Below are 23,338 nucleotides of genomic sequence, written 5' to 3'. Positions count from 1 at the left end.
ATAACAGTGTTTTGCATTTAGTGAGTCATCCTAACTCTAAATCTTTCAAGCCTCTAACCCATGAGTCATGGATTTGCTTTTAGTCCACATTGTTTCTATGTTACAGATCTTAAGAACACAGTCAAACAGGTGGAACTCATGTAGTTGATGAACCGCACACTTCTGTGACTATTAAGTTAGAGATACAACTTTGACATAAATATGTGAAGATCAAGGTCTATTTCAGACCATATGGCTCAAACTGTCAGAGAGGAAGTGAAGAAGACTCATAGAGTTGATGAATAAACATCTGAAATGATCTTCAGTCAGAGTCAGAATAGATAGTTTTGATAGTTCTTGTGTCAGTTCATCTAGGTGAGTTCAAGTTTCTGTTCACAGCAGGTGAAAAAAAGTAGTTTATGAACTGATGTTGTTGGACTCCTTGAATCCTACAGAGAGTCTCTCAGACTGTTGACCAGGTTTAACATTTACTGTGACTTCAAAGTTTAAGTCTCTTGTCAAAGAACAAAAATACTTTTTTCACACTCTTCAATACAAGAACACACACACACACATGCACACACACACACACACACACACACACACACACACACACACACACACACACACACACACACACACGCATGCACACACACACACATACATTTATCAGTTTATTCAGTATGTGAGTCATTACCATTGATGGTCTCACTGTGAACTGGAGGTCAAAGGTTTCAGAATGTCCAGCATCCATCTGGTCCAGAGAGTCCAGACACACTCACACATGTGTGAGGTCTGGTCATTGATCTCAACATCTGCATCTGGGCTCCGACAAACAAAGTCTCGTCTGGAGCTTCTTTATTGTTGCTGAGGTCGAGTCATTCCTGCGCCAGACGTATCGCGCTGATCAGTTTTGCTCTAGATTTACTGCCCGGCCTTCGGCACTCCCCAGACCTCCCGGCCCGACCCCTCAGATGGCCATGACCCCCACCAATACCCCCCTCCACCCCACTGTCCAGTTGTCCAGCCGCTCAGACTCTCAGGGTCACAGATGGACGAGCCAAGTTCTCTGTCCAGCCTTGACCCCTATTGACCAGCCGGGTCACGACAATCCATATAGACTGTGTGTGCGCAGTGTGTGTGTGTGTGTGTGTGTGAAGTGACCTCCACCAGGCCGAGTGAGGTTGTCATACATCTATCACACACTAGATCACAAACACACGTGTGTGAGTCGGTGTGTGTGCACCACGGACCGACTCACACACACGCACCCCGGGGGCTTATGAAACACAACAATAAAACATCTTCTAAATTATGACTTGTAATTACTTTTTGTAAGACGACCACCTGACATTGACTCTACCCCCACATGTCTTCATCGCCTCGGACCTCGACCCTGACATTTGACCTCTGACCCATCCCATAGTCTCTCACAGACACACACACATAGAGCCAACAGTTTTTAACGTTTTTTCTTGTCAGTGTCTGCAAGACTTCTCTCCATTTATTTTCTTCCTTAAAACCTTTTCAAATAAGTGTTTGAATATGTTTTACTTTTCAGCAGTTATGATTTTAACTTCTGCTTTTCATCCTCCATGTTTAATTTTCTGCTTTTTGTTATCATGTTTACCCATCAAAACGTCCTTCCGCTGTGAAACAGGTTGTTTTTTTTATTCAGATCTACACCACGTATCAGCAGCCTTTCCCATCTTTGAGCTGGCCATAATCTTTATAGGTTGATTTACAAAGTGGGTTTAATCTTGGACCAATCATGGGGTCACTAGTAAGGATGCACCGAAGTAATAAGAAATAAGTATTGGTGAAAACGAAAACTGAAAATGGGGTAAAACCAATACACAAAATAACTTATTATGTAAATTTTAAATTATTTTTAAAATGACATATCGCATTTTAATTGTACAAATGAATAGTCATTGAAAAAAATAATAAATCAATTACAAACCTTTTTCTTATTTAGCGCAGAAATGTATTATAATTATATTCAGTGTTATTTTTATAGTGAGTCAAGTTTAACTGAATAGTGTTTTAAACTCCGATCTCATGAAGAGAAATCCTTCCAGGCTGTTGCTCCTAAGCTTTGGAACGATCTTCCTCTCTCTTTGCGCTTGATGGAGTCTACTGACTCCTTTAAGAAACATCTTAAGACACTTTTATTTGTTCAGGCTTTTCCTTGACTTTCTGGAACTCCTGTTGTGTTATCAGTTTTATCTTGACCTTTAAAGTATATACTTTATTGAGTATTGTTTTGATTGTTTAAGCGCTTTGTGACCCTGGTCTGGAAAAGCGCTATATAAATTAAAATTACTCACTTACTTACTTACTTTGTGGATCTGAAAATCACTAAATAAATACAGTTCAGGAGCAGTTCCTTTGTTCAGCAGTTAATCTTTCTTAGCTGCTGTCTAGAGCTCTGTCATTCTTGAAGAGACTCAGAGTAGAACCACTGCTGCTCAATGTGAAGTTGAGATAAATCCATGAGAATATTCAAAAGCTATTCGTTTGTATTGGTCATTACTGAGATCTTGACTTGCTAGGTTGACGGTAGGTCTTCGTCTCTCTCTTTCTCTCTCGTTCGCTCGCTCCTCCGTCACTCCATCCTTCCATCAATCAAATCAGCCATCAAACAAGCTGTCAATGCCTCCGTCAGCTCTTCCGTCAGCACTCTCCGTTATTGACATCGATTGCCACACTTTTGCTCGCTCCAAACACACAAGAGGCTCAAACCACTGATCAATACCAACCGTCACGACACCTGAGAGCGAGCGTCGTAGGCCTGACATCGTAAATCACTGCAGCATAAAGAAAGTGGACAGTGTTGTGGCGTAACAAAGTTATTTCTTACTCAACCTAAGTACATTAGTCACAAATTAGAACTTATCATTCACACATTACATTTGTTTTCATTCATCTCATTATTAGCTGTAGTTTTTAGCGATTGTTGTGTCGTTTCCTTTTTTGTATTATTTATCTTAGAATAATTTTGTAGACGACAGTTTATGTTTTCAGCTTTTGATTATGAGGAATCTGGATCGAAATTAATACTATGTACCACAATGGTTCTGATATAAAAAGTGATGGCTAGACTGAAAAAAACACCTCATATTTTCATGCTTCTTTCATGTTCTCACATCATACAAAAGCGTAGCAATTGTACCATTAAACCTGAGTTTCTAGCTTGTTATAAAGTTGATCGAGTGAAAGAAGCAAGCCATGTAGCAGATTTCTTTCAATATTTTAAACATCTATATTGCTCTTGACCTCCTGAGGGTCACTAGGACACACATCTACTGTACATCAGAAACAGATATTCTCTTCACCCACTCTTTCTCTATTCCCACTTGGATGAACGATTCAACCTACCAATGACCAAAGCATGATGTTTTCTTACCGTTTATTTGAGCAAAGGCCTGAGAATTCGTAAGAAATAAACGCCTGTTAAATCTGTGATAGCTGATGCGTTCAAGTACCGACGTCTGGATTGCATCTACCCTGCACACTTCAACAAGGTCTTTGAAGGGGTCTTTCTGTGCAAGTGCAGGAAGTCGTAACCACGGGTATAAAGCGACCGCCACTACTCGCAAAAGATCCCTGCGGAGCTGCTGAGCCACTTTTACAAACCTCCACGAACCACCTGTGGTCTGGTTTGCTGCTATTGGTGCTCGTATCTTTAACACACTCAACCCACACTCTAGACACTAGGAACTCTTAATGTCCACCTCATCCATGAATCTCATTGGTCCAACACTGTATCTTCTCTCAACATTATCCTTTGATTTTCATAACCAGTCTTGTTCTCCATGTGAACCTCAGTATCTTCTTCTCTGACTCTTCTTACTTCCTGACTCTCTTAACATACCTTGGTCCTATGGAGTTCTGACCCCCAGATGTGTTTATTTGCAGCCAAAACCTGCCAATAAAATTCCCAAATGGATCTGTGTTTCAGAGAGTGGGAGTGTGGAAGAGTGTGGGGAGCGACTGAAGAGGATCCTGGAGTCCCCCAGTGTTTTTCAGAGCAACCACCAGCTCCTGGTCCACCTCAGCAGGCACCTGAGTCGGGTCAGCCAACACCAGCAGGTCACACCTAAACTCCTGGGCCAATTATTTGCTAAAGTCATCTTCAAGCGGTCCAGTGTCAGGTACGTCAGGAGTTGGTGTTAACCAGGTTCCCTGAATGCACCAAGAAGGTGTCATTTCTGGCCAGTATGATTGTTACTTGCTCAAGATGCTACAGTATCCTTTATAAAGGAGCTGGATGTTGACGCAGGAGGTTTTTTTTAAGGGCATTCTTCATGCAGATTACCACCGTGATGCTCTTGACTGGGGTTGAAAAACATATTTTAAGTTCACCACTGTGTTAACATGCTTAAACAATAGGTCATTACGAATAGCAACAGTGAATTGTACTTGTTAATGTGACGATGGGTGTTCGACTGTTGCAGCTTCAGCCCTGAGGCTGAGGGAAGGTTTCTGTTTGTTTGTGGTTGATCGGTGTGTGAGTCAGGACTGTAACTCAACGTTGAGGTGATTCTGTGTCACTGAGTTCTTCTGTGTTCGAGTCCTGAAGGTTTATTTGTTTTCCTCACCTACCCAATATTTACAGTGGAGACAAACACAAGTTTTTTGTGACTGTGACTGTTAGTTTCAAAACACATTTGAGACCTCATTTGCCCTCTTCCCTACAGATGATGTAGATAGGTAGCTAGATGGATGGATGGATGGATGGATGGATGGATGGATGGATGGATGGATGGATGGATGGATGGATGGATGGATGGATGGATGGATGGATGGATGGATGGATGGATGGATGGATGGATGGATGGATGGATGGATGGATGGATGGATGGATGGATGGATGGATGGATGGATGGATGGATGGATTGCTAGATAGATGGATGGATGGATGGATGGATGGATGGATGGATGGATGGATGGATGGATGGATGGATGGATGGATGGATGGATGGATGGATGGAGGGAGGGAGGGAGGGAGGGAGGGAGGGAGGGAGGGAGGGATGGATGGATGGATGGATGGATGGATGGATGGATGGATGGATGGATGGATGGATGGATGGATGGATTGCTAGATAGATATATGGATGGATGGGTGGATGGATTGCTAGATAGATATATGGATGGATGATGGATGGATGGATGGATGGATGGATGGATGGATGGATGGATGGATGGATGGATGGATGGATGGATGGATGGATGGATGGATGGATGGATGGATGGATGGATGGATGGATGGATGGATGGATGGATGGATGGATGGATGGATGGATGGATGGATGGATTGCTTGATAGATGGATTGCTAGATAGGTATATGGATGGATCGATTGCTTGTAACTCATCCATGGTTGGATGGATGGATCGATTGCTTGATAGATGGATTGCTAGATAGGTATATGGATGGATCGATTGCTTGATAGATGGATTGCTAGATAGGTATATGGATGGATCGATTGCTTGTAACTCATCCATGGATGGATGGATGGATGGATTGCTTGATAGATGGATTGCTAGATAGGTATATGGATGGATCGATTGCTTGTAACTCAACGTTGAGGTGATTCTGAGTCACTGAGTCCTGAAGGTGTATTTGTTTTCCTCACCTACCCAATATTAACAGTGGAGACAAACAAAAGTTTTTTGTGACTGTGACTGACAAACACATTTGAGACCTCATTTCCCCTCTTCCCTGCAGACAATGTAGATAGGTAGCTAGATGGATGGATGGATGGATGGATGGATGGATGGATGGATGGATGGATGGATGGATGGATGGATGGATGGATGGATGGATGGATGGATGGATGGATGGATGGATGGATGGATGGATGGATGGATGGATGGATGGATGGATGGATGGATGGATGGATGGATGGATGGATGGATGGATGGATGGATGGATGGATGGATGGATGGATGGATGGATTGCTAGATAGATATATGGATGGATGGATGGATGGATGGATGGATGGATGGATGGATGGATGGATGGATGGATGGATGGATGGATGGATGGATGGATGGATGGATGGATGGATGGATGGATGGATGGATGGATGGATGGATGGATGGATGGATGGATGGATGGATGGATGGATGGATGGATGGATGGATGGATGGATGGATGGATGGATGGATGGATGGATGGATGGATGGATTGCTAGATAGATATATGGATGGATGGATTGCTAGATAGATATATGGATGGATGGGTGGATGGATTGCTAGATAGATATATGGATGGATGGATGGATGGATGGAAGGATGGATGGATTGTTTGATAGATGGATTGCTAGATAGGTTTAGGATGGATCTATTGCTTGTAACTCATCCATGGATGGATGGATGGATGGATTGCTTGATAGATGGATTGCTAGATAGGTATATGGATGGATCGATTGCTTGTAACTCATCCATGGATGGATGGATGGATGGATTGCTTGATAGATGGATTGCTAGATAGGTATATGGATGGATCGATTGCTTGTAACTCATCCATGGATGGATGGATGGATGGATTGCTTGATAGATGGATTGCTAGATAGGTATATGGATGGATCGATTGCTTGTAACTCAACGTTGAGGTGATTCTGAGTCACTGAGTCCTGAAGGTGTATTTGTTTTCCTCACCTACCCAATATTAACAGTGGAGACAAACAAAAGTTTTTTGTGACTGTGACTGACAAACACATTTGAGACCTCATTTCCCCTCTTCCCTGCAGACAATGTAGATAGGTAGCTAGATGGATGGATGGATGGATGGATGGATGGATGGATGGATGGATGGATGGATGGATGGATGGATGGATGGATGGATGGATGGATGGATGGATGGATGGATGGATGGATGGATGGATGGATGGATGGATGGATGGATGGATGGATGGATGGATGGATGGATGGATGGATGGATGGATGGATGGATGGATGGATGGATGGATGGATGGATGGATGGATGGATGGATGGATGGATGGATGGATGGATGGATGGATGGATGGATTGCTAGATAGATATATGGATGGATGGATGGATGGATGGATGGATGGATGGATGGATGGATGGATGGATGGATGGATGGATGGATGGATGGATGGATGGATGGATGGATGGATGGATGGATGGATGGATGGATGGATGGATGGATGGATGGATGGATGGATGGATGGATGGATGGATGGATGGATGGATGGATGGATGGATTGCTAGATAGATATATGGATGGATGGATTGCTAGATAGATATATGGATGGATGGGTGGATGGATTGCTAGATAGATATATGGATGGATGGATGGATGGATGGATGGATGGATTGTTTGATAGATGGATTGCTAGATAGGTTTAGGATGGATCTATTGCTTGTAACTCATCCATGGATGGATGGATGGATGGATTGCTTGATAGATGGATTGCTAGATAGGTATATGGATGGATCGATTGCTTGTAACTCATCCATGGATGGATGGATGGATGGATTGCTTGATAGATGGATTGCTAGATAGGTATATGGATGGATCGATTGCTTGTAACTCATCCATGGATGGATGGATGGATGGATTGCTTGATAGATGGATTGCTAGATAGGTATATGGATGGATCGATTGCTTGTAACTCAACGTTGAGGTGATTCTGAGTCACTGAGTCCTGAAGGTGTATTTGTTTTCCTCACCTACCCAATATTTACAGTGGAGACAAACAAAAGTTTTTTGTGACTGTGACTGACAAACACATTTGAGACCTCATTTCCCCTCTTCCCTGCAGACAATGTAGATAGGTAGCTAGATGGATGGATGGGTGGATGGATTGCTAGATAGATATATGGATGGATAACTTTACATTTAAAAAATAGTTTTTGGTTCTTCATGTCTTTTCTTCTTCATCCAGTGCGGACGGGAACTCGGAACATGATGTCAGGATCCTGGAAGCTCTGATCACGACCGGAGGTCTGGTGGAGATGCAGCCGGCACCAGGTAGGACAGACGTTCCAAAGCTGCTGCTGCTGCTGGTTGGTTTTTTCTCACTGGAGTCTCTTTCCTCTGATGAAGAGTTGGTTTTCCAGAAAAGCTTGCATGTGCGGGTCAAGACACCCTCTCCTGCTGCAGTGACTTGGGGCGGCGAAGGTTGATCCGAGTACTTCGGTCGTGTCAGAGGAAGACACAGGACACTCATCCTGGAATTGTGTAAATTGTTTCATGCTATGCTATGAAATGAGCTCCTTGTCTGAAATGGTTTTGAAATGTTACATCCAAGGTTCATACTGCATATATCATTTTTTCTTTCTCTTTGGCCTGGTAACAAACGCCTCATGGCCTTTGCAATGTTCAGATCCTTCCCTGTTGTCGGTGCCGCTAGAAGGCTTTGTGCTTGTCGTGTCATCAAAACAGAGCCAGAACCACAAATGTGGCTCTGCCGCGACCTGTTTGTGCTGAGTTGCTGTTGCTAAGTAACACAGGTGCCGTCGGGCCCCTGGTGTGGACCGAGCTGGAGAGACTTGATTCCATCATAACTTCTTCATGTAAATGGATCTGGTCTTCATGATCGACGGATTGCAATGATTGCTGAAAATAACGTTACTGGAGTGCTAATGTTGGAAAGAGCAGCGGCAATGCTAAGTGGCTAACATTGCTACAGTGCAGCGTTAGCATAAGTACGACAGACACACACTTTGAGCTGTTCTTACCCCACACTTGACTTTTCTCATACTGAGCTATTAAATAGTCTCTATTGTCTTTTTCAAGATGAAAAACTTTGAGTGTTTTTAACTTTAATATAGCCAACCGCGCAATATTGACCAATCAAAAGCGACTTTAGGCCGGTCTTTGTGTCTATCTGTCATTACAGCACCACTACACACAACACACAGACATCAACTAACTTAACAACATTTTAACAACAGTGCCGACATCGTACGGCGGTCTATCTTTTGTGGTAATTTCCCCAAACTCCTTTCATAGGGTCGAAATAAACTTTCAATTTTCAAATGAAGAGCTTTAAATCAGCTGCGTCAGCCTTGTTGTAATCCTTCATTACCACGGTCATGATCGGTATTGTTTAAAATGCCTTTGTTTTTATTGTTTTTCGTTCTTATTCTGTGCCATAGCTATTGATGGTTTAGATTTAGATGTTCACCCTGTGAACATTTTGGAGAAATTGATAATAAAAACAGAATATTTTGGTTATCATGTGTATTATGTCATTTTCAAAGATGATTGTTGACGCTATAAATCAAAAAGTTTCCAATGGCATAGATCCCTTCTAGAGGATGTAGATTACTATCCAACAAAATATCTTAACATTTCAATGTAGGATTTTGGAGAAATTAATTATTTAATCATTTAACCATATCTTAATTATCTCGGTCATAAGACATTGTCAAAGATGACAGATGCACAGATCAGCTTTATTAAATGAATAAATACTGTGAAAAGCGTTATTTCTTAATTCGCTGAGCGCTTCATGACACTCGATTTTCACTCTCGTTATTTTCTAAACTTGGTAGCTGTGTAACTCCTACAATAACAATATTGCTTAATGAAGCGTGACATGCTAACTTGCCTACACGGATGAAAGATGAGGTCTACGCAGACAAAAGTACGGTGACGCCAAGATGCATTTTCGGTTAAACACCAAAACCTATGCTAAAGGTATCCGCTGTTTTCATAGCGCTAAATGCTATCATTGTTAACTATAAATGCTAACATTATTTAAACCAAGCTAAGGTTGTTACATTGTTAGATTTAAACATTGCTAGCTTGCTAATGTGTGATTGAAATAGCTATTAAGCTAGAAAGCTAATATCCCCTGGGCTGTCTCACTGTAGTTAGCATCATATTGTTGCTAAAATGATGCGCATGCTCTGCATCAACTGTTTAACATTACTCAATTTACATTGGTCAAAGGTTAAATAGCCAAGTTTACGCTAACATTGGTGAAATGCTAAGTGATATTGGTTTGAGTTTGTTAATAAATGTGTTGTTGTTGCTTGACTGTTGCTAAAAAAATGCTAATTGCTAACATCATAAAGAGTCTGTTTGTTGACAAACAGTAACAAAGCTTGCAATTACTTTTGCTCGTCCACACTGACAGTTGTTATTGTTACGATACATATTTAAGAAGGTTCAACATCATGTGTCGTGATGAGTTAGCAGGTCCTGGTCTGTCTGTGGTTCCCATGGTGACGCAGCAGCGGTCAAACCACAGTCGCACACCAGGGATCGATATGGCTGCTGAAGTTGAAGGACTTGAAATTGAGTTTCATTTTAGAGAACCGACAAGTGTGTGTGTGTGTGTGTGTGTGTGTGTGTGTGTGTGTGTGTGTGTGTGTGTGTGTGTGTGTGTGTGTGTGTGTGTGTGTGTGTGTGTGTGTGTGTGTGTGTGTGTGTGTGTCGGTGAGTGAGAGGGAACACACAAAGGTCAGACAGCAGATGTGTACTTGATTGTGAGAGCCGGTCGCACCGCCGAGGTCACTGGTGTGGGTCGCCGCCGGTGCGTGTATGTCAGCGGGTCGGTGTTTGTGATGGTGTCGGGGTGGGATCCGGGCTCGGTGTTAAGTCCGCCCGGTCTTTGTCTGGACCTCGGAGGTGGACTGGAGAAGGTCAGCGGAGAGATGAGTCTCAGCTGGAGCTTCGCAGGCTTCAGAAAGACGCCGGGATTTATTGCTTTTATTCGATGATTTAGGGTTTTTAAAAAACGCTGTAAATTTAAGGAAGTGGCAACACCTTTTAAAAGAAACAATGTAAGTTATAAAATATATATTCATGAAATCCATTTTTAGATTTGTGAAAATTAAAACTTGAAAAAGGTTAAGATATGAAATACAATGTAAAAATACTTGGTAGAAAAAATTGAAATTAACTTTAAAAGAAAATACAACGTTAAAAAATGCTTTAGAATAAAACTCTTGGAGATTCAATTCGGCTAAGAAATGTCCAGTGCCCTGTCAGATGTGTAGGACTCAATAGATCTAATGAGATTATTTTCAGCCAGGCCACTCCTTTCATAAGGACTCGGTCAGATGTGTAGGACTCGAGAGATCTAACGTGATCATTTTCAAACCGAACACTCTTTTCATAAGGACTCGTTCGGATGTGTAGGACTCGAGAGATCTAACGTGATCATTTTCAAACCGAACACTCTTTTCATAAGGACTCATTCGGATGTGTTGGACTCGAGAGATCTAACGTGATCATTTTCAAACCGAACACTCTTTTCATAAGGACTCGGTCGGATGTGTTGGACTCGAGAGATCTAACGTGATCGTTTTCAAAACCGAACACTCTTTTCATAAGGACTTGTTCGGATGTGTAGGACTCGAGAGATCTAACGTGATCATTTTCAAACCGAACACTCTTTTCATAAGGACTCGGCCAGATGTGTAGGACTTGAGAGATCTAATGATATCATTTTCAACCCGAACACCCTTTTCATAAGGACTTGGTCAGATGTGTAGGACTCGAGAGATCTAATGGGATTATTTTCAGCCAGGCCACTCCTTTCATAATGACTCAGTCAGATGTGTAGGACTCAAGAGATCTGCTATGATCATTTTCAGCCAGGCTTCTCTTTTCACAAGGACTCGGTCAGATGTGTGGGACTCGAGAGATCTAATGAGATCATTTGAATCCGGACCACTCTTTTTAAAAGGACTGGGTCAGATGTGTGGGACTTAACACACATTTCCTGTTGAGAAAGTCTTCATCTGTTCAGTCAAAACACAAGGTTCCACAAGGCTGGACTGGTTCTGCTTGACTCTTAAACACGAGTTGGTGTCAGAACCGAGTCATGACTCATGGATGTGTGACTACTTAAAAAAGTCCACACGACGTGTGGACCCTCGACACGTGGTCCATGTACTCACTTGGGTCGGACCAGGATCGATAACTCACCTGCTGGCTGCAGAGATTGGATGGAGGCATCAGGGAGTGGATCTGATGCTGCGGCGAAGGTTTTTAAAACGCTCGATAAAAACAGGTAACAAACAAAAGCATCTCTTCAGGATTCAGTGCGGCGCGGGGTTAAACCAGTTCAGCGAGCCTCGCAGTGCGTGTTGGCAGACGAGCGCACGGCAACAAAAGGATGCTTTTGTGCAATCTTTGAAGTGTGTCTTTTGTAACATCTCTTACACAACCCTCTCGCTCCCTCTTCGCAGGGCGTCGCAACACAAAGCCTCCGCGTGCTTTGTAATCATAGAGAGAATCGAACTGATGTAACGCGCTGCTTCGAGTTCCGTCTGGTTTTCATTGGAGAGCTTCTGATTTACATCCTCCGTTCTTGAAGATGATCCAGGTTTCCTCGCCAGCGTCTCCTCGTATGAACTCTAAATCCTTCTCCCACTTTGATCCAAAATAACGTGTGTCGACCGTCAGTGGAAGGCAGCAGCCCCTGAGCATGACTCATTCTGAACCGACACACTGATGGAAGACTGAACCGTGTGTGTGTGTGAGTCCATGCGTGGCTGTGATGGAGACGTGGTTCTTATGGTGGATCATCTGAACATCTGACCAGCACTGTTCTACTTGGTTTACTGGCGCAAAACTCACTCACTCAGTCCAGTGACACAAATGGAAAATGACTTTAAATCACAGTCCTTTGTTAGTTTAAACAAAAAAGAAATGCAATGAACAAATAAATAATATTAAATTATTTAAATAAAATAAATCTGACTGAGACCAAATTGGCTATGAATGAAATATAGCCATAGGCAAAAAAAACCCAACATTGATCTTATGTCACAGTTTGTCATTTACAATAAAAAAAATGGAGTCATTCAAGAACATTATTTAAACTACCTAATTAACATGTTAAAGTTATTAGTGGTATTCGAAGTTTTACTAATCTAGATAATAAAGAAATAAATAAAATCAAATAAAAATTGGTTAAAAATGTACAGAGGAATGGAAACTTAAATATAAATTAAGTGAGGAGGGAAACATGAAAAATGTAATTAAATGTTGACAAAAATAAAGCAAAAACATATTTTAAATGACTGTTGGATAATTATTTATTTTTAATCGAAAGAAGAAAAAAAGGAAAATAGTAATAGGTAATAAAAAAAAAAACTATTAAGAATTGGGCCAAAATAAATTATTTTCTGAATGATGACAGATGTCTCCCTTAGAAAATTCAAGCATGTAGATCAGGTCAACACTAACAGTGGTGAAGTGTGTGTATCTGTGCGTGTGTGTGTGTGTGTGTGTGTGTGTGTGTGTGTGTGTGTGTGTGTGTGTGTGTGTGTGTGTGTGTGTGTGTGTGTGTGTGTGTGTGTGTGTGTGCAGGGCTTCTCATCACAAAGAGGGGCGTCTGACTCCAGTGCCACTGGCTGACAAATTAGCTGGATGGGCCGGGGGTCTTCAGAACACACACATCACGGCCTGTCAGACGCTCGCTGCACACTCTCCTGTTTAAGGGTTAAAATATCGCCGACAGGCACTGGCTCACCCTTGACCTCCACTGGCTCACCCTTGACCTCCACTAATGCTGCCTGGAGGGAGGTGAAGGAGGTGGAGGTTCGTTCATGAACCCCTTTTCGTTCTCAGTCAGTCATTCACTGACATTTGCAGCGACTCACTCCAGTGAGGAGAATGTTTTCTCCTTCTTTGAGCGTCAAACCTCTGGATCCAACGCATCCGAGTTTGTTCTTCTCAACTGAGGGATCCTGAAGAGCTGCTTCAAATCGTACGTCTAGATTGCAAGGTCGGCAGATTCAGAACATGTGTGACGTCACTTTTTGTCGCCCAATAATGTACTTGAGAAGGTTTGCAACAATTCTTCAAGTCTAGCCAAAATGTGAAGGCCTTCCTGAACATGTGCGACTTATTCTAACCAGTGTGGCATCTGGATGAAGAAGCATGACACCATCTAGATCAGTGGCAGCACATTATAAACCTTGACTGGTATATGAGGCGTTCAAGACAAAAGAAGGAAGGAACGAATAAAGAATTGAATATAGAAAGATAGGTAGAAAAACTTTATTTAGCCCTCTGGAGGTCTCTTTGGGGAAATTGTTTAATAATGGGATCATTTAAATAATAATAATAATAGTTGTAAAAAAAAAATAATAATAATAATAATTAAATTAAACATTTTAATACATTAATACAAAGACATCATTTTTATATAAGCCTTGAATCTTAATTTATTGTATATAATTATATATATTTTTTTAATTATTTATATTAGATACTTACCCTTATATATTTGACAGTTTAAAGTAGGATACATTACATGCAAAATGGTGTTATTATTAATCAAATCAATTATATAATATTTAATTTCATGTACATTTTATAAAAAAATTAAAAAAAAATGTAAAAGCAATAAAAACATGTAAAAAAAAAAAGGATGAGAAATAATGTCTTCAAAAAAGACCTCAAGTTATATGTAGAGTTGAACTAGCAACACAAATTTTCGACTGGCATCGTAAAACATTTCTACACGGTCAGTTTGATAATATCATTTTGATGCTTCAAGTCGTGTGCGACCAAACTTTTAAGTGTGACGGCAGAAGGGTGAGGAGTAAATCAAAGTCACTGCTGGTTCGACGAGGAGCTGCAGTTCATCTTCGCCGAGTGGCGAGGTGTGTGTGTGTGTGTGTGTGAGGGCATGTTGGTGTGAGGCAGATTAGCGTGAGAGGCAGGAGCATGAATATTACATGTGCGTTTTACATATTTAGTGGGTGTGTGATCCCCTCTCTCTCCCCTGGTGGACAGAACGCTTCCCTGGCTAGCTGGTTCACTGTGGGGTCAAACACAGTCACAGTTGTGTCATGTGATCTGGTCGGAGCTAGAAGTAGAAGTTGATGAATTACGTGATGCAATATTGATGCAATGCAGTTTGTCTTCATTTAAGAAAGTTTATATTTTCAGATTGCATCGATTAGAACGGTTCACAGTTCAGAACTGACAAACCTACTCAAATAGGAGTTGAAACGACTTCATAGAACCCTACACAGTCCAGTGGACTCGCTCCCGAGCCACTTGGATCACCATGACCTGGATGAAAGAGAACCTTTAGGGACATTCAGCCTAAAGCTTCGTCGACTTAGAGAAGTTAGTCAACTGCAACACAATCTTGTTTGCTGAGTCAGCAACTCTTAATAATTCAAAGCTCTGTATTTCTCATCTCACATTTTCTCTACTTGTGTTGACATCCAATAACTCTCCCTTTCTCTCTCACACACACACACACGCGCACACACACACTTTCTCCAACCGCATCATGAGGTCAAAGGTGGTCGTCGAGCGAGACGTGAAGGTAATGGCCTCTGAAATGACTTGGTTAGCTGGACACAGCGAGACATGTGACCTGGTCAATCCACACCACACGAGGTCAGGGTCACCACACACACACACACACACACACATACAGTATATGTATACCCACATGCACTAAGCTAGGAAATAAAAAAATCCCTTTTCAGGCATGATGAGGCCTAAGGGCCACCTGAGGCCGTTTTAATGGACCGTTCAAAGGACTAAACTACAGATTAAAATAATTTTAAATTCACTATTTAAATTCAATTACATTGGTTGCTTGCCATATTGTGGTTCAACCTCTTGGTGTCTCACTGTTTCATTTGTATTTTTTATTTGCACACATTACATACACGCTTACTTTGTTCATCAAGTGGTTTTAATTCAACAACAGAGACACATGACAGAAACTAATTACAGCAACAAACAGTAAACTCCCATAATGCCAAACCACTCTATCAAGTGATGGCTGATTGGTCGCTACAATACTGTATTTTACTTCTATGTCAATGTCGCCAAGTCTATAATTGATCTACAGTTGTGGGGTTTTTTGTTGTTTTTTTTGGCTGGCATTATGGGAGCTGTTCAAGACACCGTTACTGTGAGGGTTGTTGAGAGGGAAGTCACTCTGTGGATTTTGTGTAATGCAGGGTTATCAAAGTGCTTATTTTCAACCCTTTTTACCAAAACATTGTCATTATATTGACTTTTTTTATCACTGAAACGTTGTCTAGCATTTAAACCTGAGAGTCACTGATCGGCTTCTCATGTGGACGTTTCCCTGCATCAGGAAGTCTTATCTCAGGATTGGACATCCAGGGAGGTTTAAGATTTCATGCTTTATTGAGTGGAAGACAGTCGTTAGGTGGGCTTTCGGACGCCTCACACACACATTGAGTGTGTGCTTGTTTGTGTGTGTGTGTGTGTTCTCCTCTGGAGGTGTTCCACCACCTAAGCTCATAAACCCTCCGGCGGGAGAGGGAAAGGTGAGTTCCTCTGTTTATTGGCGAGCGAGGCAAGAGAATGATCTTCCCGCGACTCGTAATCGCCGACAGCTTTCATAAAATGCAACCTTGACCTCCGGGCGACGCGGGGCTGCTGATGGAACGTTGTTATGAGGCCGTTATGACTTTCCACTCGGCCGGGCTAGCGAGGCAGTGGAGCCGGCAACAGATTCGCAGTGTTTGCTGTGGCTCGTCCAGGAATCATTAAACATGAAGTCACGCTGACGGAGAGGACTTTTCTAGAACTCTGGTGGCAGCTGGACTCAAGTGGACTCACCTAATGTGGACAAAAGAGTCTCTGCCACTTCCTGTCTTGGAACTTGAGTCACGGGCACTCACTTAACAGACAAAAACATTAAAAAAAAAAACATGGATTAATATTTAATATCCATGTGATGAATCGAGATCAAAGGTCAAAGGTCGTCCGAAACATTTGTTTTAAAGCCTGTGTCAAAGGGTCGTGCATTTGCAAGTGACTCGAGCGTTCAGATCGCTGGAGTTATTCTAAACAAATTACAAACAAACAAGTCTTTAAAAAGAGAAACTAGGACACAAGCCAGATGAAAACGGGGAAGTGCCGCTTCAGCGTTTCTCCTGAGTCCGATGTTTACAGTTCCACTGTGCAGAAACTACGGGTGACATGTTCTCCACTTGCTCCTTTCACACCCGCAACCACACGCTGAGCTGCATTATCTGACAATTAAGTCTAACTGCGGATATTGTGTCAATTATTCATGATACTAAGTCAGAACACTAAGATGAGAATTGTATAATCTCTGAAGATGAAGTCAAAATTAGAAAGTAAAAAAAAAAGAAGAGGAAGGGAGAAGGAAGTGAGAGAACAAAATAAAACTGATATTTACATTCCTGTCTAGAAAATATATTCAAAGGATTCCTTGTGTGTCTCTAAACTCTGTTAGAAGGCTGGTCCTCAAACCTGACCTCAGCGTTTGTTTTCTTCACCTGCCCGTGCCGTCTGGTGCTCGCTGTCCGACCGGCTGCTCTGACCTCATCTCTGGCCGGGGAATCACTTCCTGCTGCAGAGAGCATATGTGCTCGCTCCATGTTCCTGCTCACCTGCACACTTCCACCACTCCCTCAGTCCCTTTTTAGACGAGCATCATACATGGACATTATGACTAGTGAGATACCTGAGAGTGTTCTTAAAGAGCAACTAATGTAAAAACCCAACTCTCCTGACTCACATGTTTCAAAAGTTAAAGTCTTCCTCTCCAAGATGCAGTCTCTCATCATGACCACGTTTTGAAGTTATTACTTTTAAAGTTCTCCCCATGTCTGAAATCCGAGCGAACAAGAGGTTACAAGAGCAGAGTCTTTTATGATTTCATAATGGCTTCACTCTAATCACTCCGAGTTAAGTTTATACAAAGAGTCCCTTTGAGGTCGAGACATGGCGATTGATGACGCCGGTGAAGAACCTTGATGTTTGACTTATCACAGCAGAGTGCGCGTGGTGGTAAACAAGATTTAATCACCAGAAAAACCAAGTGTCCTCAGTGGGCGGGGCTTAAGATAATTTTCTAATGTAAATATTTCAATGAAAAGAGAGTTTTGTACAAACAGACACATACTGATGATATAATAGAGTCCAAGATCAATTTAAGACACACTTAAGTCAACACATTAGTTGCACTTTAAGTATCTCATGACATAATGAACTTTCGTAACATTACACTAACATTCCACTTAAAGTCTGCACCACATGAGCTCCTCCTTTGACTTTACATGAAACTCAGGAGAGGGAAGTCTCCGCTGCTGAACGACCCAAAATGATCCAAAGATAACATTCCAGACACTTTCTCTGGAACACAGACAATGTTGATATCAGCTTCAGAAAGTCTCCCGTCGTCGCTGAGCTGCAGTCAAAGACCTCATTGTGCCGCCGAGCAGCTGAGACCGGCTGATCGGCCCCGAGTACCAGTTATTAAATCAGCCTTTCTCCGCGAGTGTCCACGCGCTAATTCCAGACTTTCCCTCTAATCCTATCAGCCTCGCTCTTGCCCCACTTGCCCGACTCACAGTGGTTTCCCCTGACTGACCGGGGGAGGGGGTCAGAGTCGCAAACAAACTCGCAAAACAGTGGACTTCATCATGAGTCCGAGAAGGGGTTTCCCTTGGTGCTGCCCCCTTGTGTCTGCATCTCCATGAGGCCAGGACAGGTGTACGACCTTGATGTACTCGCCTGCAGCCCACTCACATGATGCCGGACCTGACATCGGCAGAGTGTGGCCCGGGAACACATGTGGTCTTCTGTATTTATGTGGCCCTCAGGATCATGTAGACACTAAAAATCTTATTGTTTGTTTCTTTTTTTTTAATAACACATTACCAGTTCAACTCCTAATATAATTTAAGTTTTTTTGTTTTAGGAATGATTTTGTAAGGAAATATAAGAATATTTGTTAATAATTAGTTTTTTATCAGATGAAAAAGCTAAATAAAATACAATAAAATAATAACATTAGCTTATTTACCTTAATTTTATCAGATTTCTAGCTATCTTTTGGGGTTTTTTCTCCATTATAATAAGGCTTTAATTGCCAAGCACTGTGCTGGACTGTCTCCTGTGCTGGATGGATATTGATTAGGTTCCATCCAATATCAGTTACAGGGAAATGGTGGCAGTGCTGAAAAAAAAGTTCCTAAAACGAGGCATGGAGAAGTTTTCTTGTGGCTGATGGAAACACATTTTTCACTTTAAGAGAAAATCAAACAAGTGAAACAATAAGCTCTTGGTTGCTCTTTTGTCTTCTGTTAACCAATGCTGTTGTCATCACACGCCCTTGCTCTTGAACCAGGTCTGAAGAAAAGAAGAATCATATCTCTGCACGGATGCTTCAGGCGTCCATTCAATTCCTCATTGAACTCGTTCCTTCAGGTCAACTGGACGACTCTGAGCCTCGTCTGACGGTGGAAGTGGAGGTGAAAGAGGGGTCACACCTCCTCGCTTCTTTAACATCAATAGTTCCGACCGAATTGTACTTGAGTAAGAGCAACTTTTTTTCTATTCATCGATCCGGAGAATCGAGCGCCCGTACATCGCAGACGCTCCGAGCAGGTTTCCTTTCATCTCAGAAGCCTCGTTTAATAAGTGATGAGTCGGCGGCGACGGAGGTCCGACCTGCTTATACAGACGATCCATGATATTACATTCACAAGCCGCTTCTGAGGCTTAGAGAAGTTTTGATATTCAACTTTAAATGTTATTTGTTATGAGAGAGTGAAGTAAACAAGTATAGCTGGCGCTCCAATGTAGCCGACAAGCTAATCCATACCAGCATGTATTCAATGTGCAATTATCATTCTGGTTACAGACTTTTATTTTGTAATAATTCATTTCAAAATGAAAAAAAGGAGAATAGTCTTTTGTAGCATCGAATGCTAATCCCAATCCTGACAGGTGTCATAATTGGTATCCGTCAGCGTTAACATGTGATTAATTACTCGCCATCCGGATTAGAATTTTGCAATTACTTAATGAAAACGCGAAGCGGGAGTTTTGATTAGAAAGGGTTAATTATAAAGACCTCTATGGTCTATTTGTGTGTGTGTGTGTGTGTGTGTGTGTAGGGGTGTGTGTGGGTTCCTGGTCTTTCCTCCCAAATGTCATTTAAAAATGTCAAACTAAAAATAATCTGATGATTCCTCGTCTAATGTTTTGAAATTAGAGTTCGCGTCTCCGACAACAATCGTCTTTTTAAGCAATTAAAATTTGAGGTCAAAGTTCAGTCGCTTCTTAATCTGGAGGTCACTTCAATGAAAGGTCAGTAGATTATTTAATTTAAAAGTTCGAGAGTATATGAATGCCAAGTAAATTAGATTCTAAAATGTTAATTAAATATCTCTATTAGATGTTGAATAGATTATTCTTTTAATTTCCAAAATTCCCATTTTTTAATTTGACTTATGTTTAAGTGATTTAAAATATACATTAAAATATAAAATAAAATAGAATATATATAAATATACATATCAATATTAATATGATCTTTAAAAACAGAATGGATGTGGTATTATGTTATTGTTTTTATGTATGATATGTAGATAAATATTTATTATGCCTTTTTTTATTTTGGAAAAAATGACAAATATTGAAAATAGTAAAGTAGGAAAGTTTTTTTTTCTACAAAGTCGAAAGGAAGTAAGTATAATAAATATTTATAAAGCGCCTTTCACAGACCAATACACAGGTAAAAATACATATATACAAATTTGAAAACCTAAGTCAACACAACTTTAACACATTAATTCAAAACAAAACTGCTGTATAAATAATATTAGAAAAAAGGAAACTAAACCCAATGATAGCTAATATTGAAGGAAAACATGTATAAAGAAAAATAAAATTATACAAAATTAATAGAGTCGTGAAAATGAAACCCAAAAAGGTAAAATAAAGTATATTAAAAATATATACTGTATATATTATAAAATTAAATAATAAAAGAAGGACGTCAACACGAACGATTGAAAACTATTTTCTTGTTGATTAAACAAACAGACTGTTAAGTAGAAAAATATTTGGCAAAATATGAACAAAAATGTAAAACGTTCATAAATAATAAAATAAATACAACATTTAACCAAATGTAAAAAATACAGCCTTAGGAGGTAACAAACGTCTTTTTCAGCCGGTCCCACGCCCTGATAGATGCAGAGGGTTGTGTCAGGACGTGAAACTTGTTCAAAACCAAATATGGGAATCAAAACTATGACTTGGATGTGGAATGGGGAAGTGCAGGAGAATATAAAGAGAAAGAGGTTGGCAAAGAAAACGTGGTACACGGAGAAGAATGAAGAGAGCAGACAAGAGTACAGGGAGATGGAATAAGCCAAAGAAATGGAATATGATGACTTGCATGCTCGGTTGAAAAGTAAGGAGGTTGAGAATGATTTATACAGGTTGGCAAAACAGAGAGATAGAGACGGGAAAGACGTCCAGCAGGTTGGGATGATTAAGGATAGAGAGGAACATGTGTTGACAGGTGGAAAGAGTAAGGTTTGAAGAGCTAATGATTGAGGAAAATGAAAGAGAGCAAGAGGGTAGAAGAGGTGACTTCTGTGAACCGTGAAGTAGCAGAGATTAGTGAAGGTGAAGTGAGGAAGGAACTGAGGAGGATGGAGAATGGAACGGCAGTTGGTTCTGATGATATACCTGTGGAGGTATGGAAGTGTCTATTGCAGTAACTATAGAGGAATAAAGTTGATGAGCCATACAATGTTATGGGAAAGAGTAGTGGGAACTAGACTGAGAGCAGAAGTGTATTTGTGAGCAACAATATGGTTTCATTCCGGGAACGAGTTCTACAGATGTTGTATTTGCTTTAAGAATGTTGGTAGAGAAATGTTGGTCAGAGGTCATTGTGCCTTTGTAGATCTGGAGAAAGCTTTTGACAGGTATGACGAGAGAGGAACTATGGTATTGTATGAGGAAGTCTGGAGTTTCAGTATGTTAGACAAGTATAGGACATGTATGTTAGACTGGTGCAGGACATGTATGTTAGACTGTTGCAGGACATGTATGTTAGACTGTTGCAGGACATGTATGTTAGACTGGTGCAGGACATGTATGTTAGACTGGTGCAGGACATGTATGTTAGACTGGTGCAGGACATGTATGTTAGACTGGTGCAGGACATGTATGTTAGACTGGTGCAGGACATGTATGTTAGACTGGTGCAGGACATGTATGTTAGACTGGTGCAGGACATGTATGTTAGACTGGTGCAGGAAATGTATGTTAGACTGGTGCAGGACATGTATGTTAGACTGGTGCAGGACATGTATGTTAGACTGGTGCAGGACATGTATGTTAGACTGGTGCAGGACATGTATGTTAGACTGTTGCAGGACATGTATGTTAGACTGGTGCAGGACATGTATGTTAGACTGTGAGACAGGTGAGGTGTGCTGTAGGTGTGACAGAGAAGTTCAAGGTGGAGGTGGAACTACATCAGGGTTCGGCTCTGAATACCTTCTTGTTTGCGGTGGTGATGGACAGACTGACAGATGAGGTTAGACAGGAATCTCCATGGACTATGATGTTTGCAGATGACATTGTGATCATGTGTGGTGAGAGCAGAGAGCAGATGAAGGAGAAGCTGGAGAGGTGGAGATACTCTCTAGAAAAGAGAAGGAATGAAGGTTAGTGGCAGCAAGACAGAATACATGAGAGTGAGTGAGAGGAACCATGAGGCTACAGGGAGTGGAGATGAAGAAGGTGGACAACAGTCCAGAGTAGTTGAGATTGCGGAAAAGAGTTGAAGACACGTGTTCAAGCTGGTGGCATGGGTGGAGAAAAGTGTCAGGAGTAATGTGTGATAAAGTATCAACCAGAATGAAAGGAAAGATCTACAAGACAGTGGTGAGACCAGACATGATCTATGGTCTAGAGACAGTGAGCACTGAGGAAAAGGCAGCAGAGCTGGAGGTGGCAGAGATGAAGATGTTGAGGTTCTCTTTGGGAGTGACAAAGATGGATTGGATCAGCAATGAGTCCATCAGAAGAACATGTTGGATGTTTTGGAGATAAGGTCAGAGAGAATGAGATGGTTTGCTCATGTACAGAGGAGGGATGGTGAGTATATTGGTAGAAGGATGCTGGGGTCGGAAGTGCCAGGCAGGAGGTCTAGAGGAAGACCAGAGAGAAGGGTCATAGTGAAAGAGGAAATTAAGTTTGTTAGAGAGGGGGATACAGAGAACAGGGTTTGATGGAGGAGGTCGATTCGCTGTGGCGACCCCTGAGGGGAGCAGCCGAAAGGAAAAGATGAAGAAGGTTTTACCAAATGTAAACAATGTGTATATTGAAAACAAGTCGAAACCGATTGAAATAAATGGGTCTGAGATGATCAATTTGGTCTATGCTGCATGTCTTGATGCATATTATATTTGACAAATAAAAAGTACTTGAACTTGAACTTGAAAAAATAAATATGTATTAAATGTGAATAAGAACTCAGAAGTGAACGTAAGCAGCAACAGGTGAGTGAGACGATAGCAGGAAGTGTGTCATGAAAAAGAAAAGAAAACAAGAGTGAATGTTGTGG

At 41.3% G+C, this 23,338-nt stretch overlaps 1 protein-coding gene and 1 pseudogene across 1 annotated transcript in view; both read left to right on the top strand.

Annotated features, from left to right (window-relative positions):
* Positions 1 to 8,141, top strand: part of LOC148086516 (phosphatidylinositol 3-kinase regulatory subunit alpha-like) — a 66,332-nt gene extending 58,191 nt beyond the window's left edge. The window contains exons 5-6 of the mRNA XM_087782994.1: positions 3,944 to 4,136; positions 7,901 to 8,141. Coding sequence (XP_087639120.1) covers positions 3,944 to 4,136; positions 7,901 to 8,141 — 434 coding nt within the window. The remainder of the gene's footprint in view (positions 1 to 3,943; positions 4,137 to 7,900) is intronic.
* A 12,847-nt stretch (positions 8,142 to 20,988) lies between these two features.
* On the top strand, positions 20,989 to 23,036 carry LOC148086515 (uncharacterized; annotated as a pseudogene).
* The last annotated feature ends 302 nt before the right edge of the window (positions 23,037 to 23,338 follow it).

Source organism: Callionymus lyra, chromosome 2 (assembly GCF_982586985.1).
Source record: "Callionymus lyra chromosome 2, fCalLyr1.hap1.1, whole genome shotgun sequence".
In the NCBI taxonomy this organism is placed as follows: Eukaryota; Metazoa; Chordata; class Actinopteri; order Syngnathiformes; family Callionymidae; genus Callionymus; species Callionymus lyra.
Note: the sequence above shows the minus strand (reverse complement) of the source record. Positions and strands in the feature narration are given on the sequence as shown.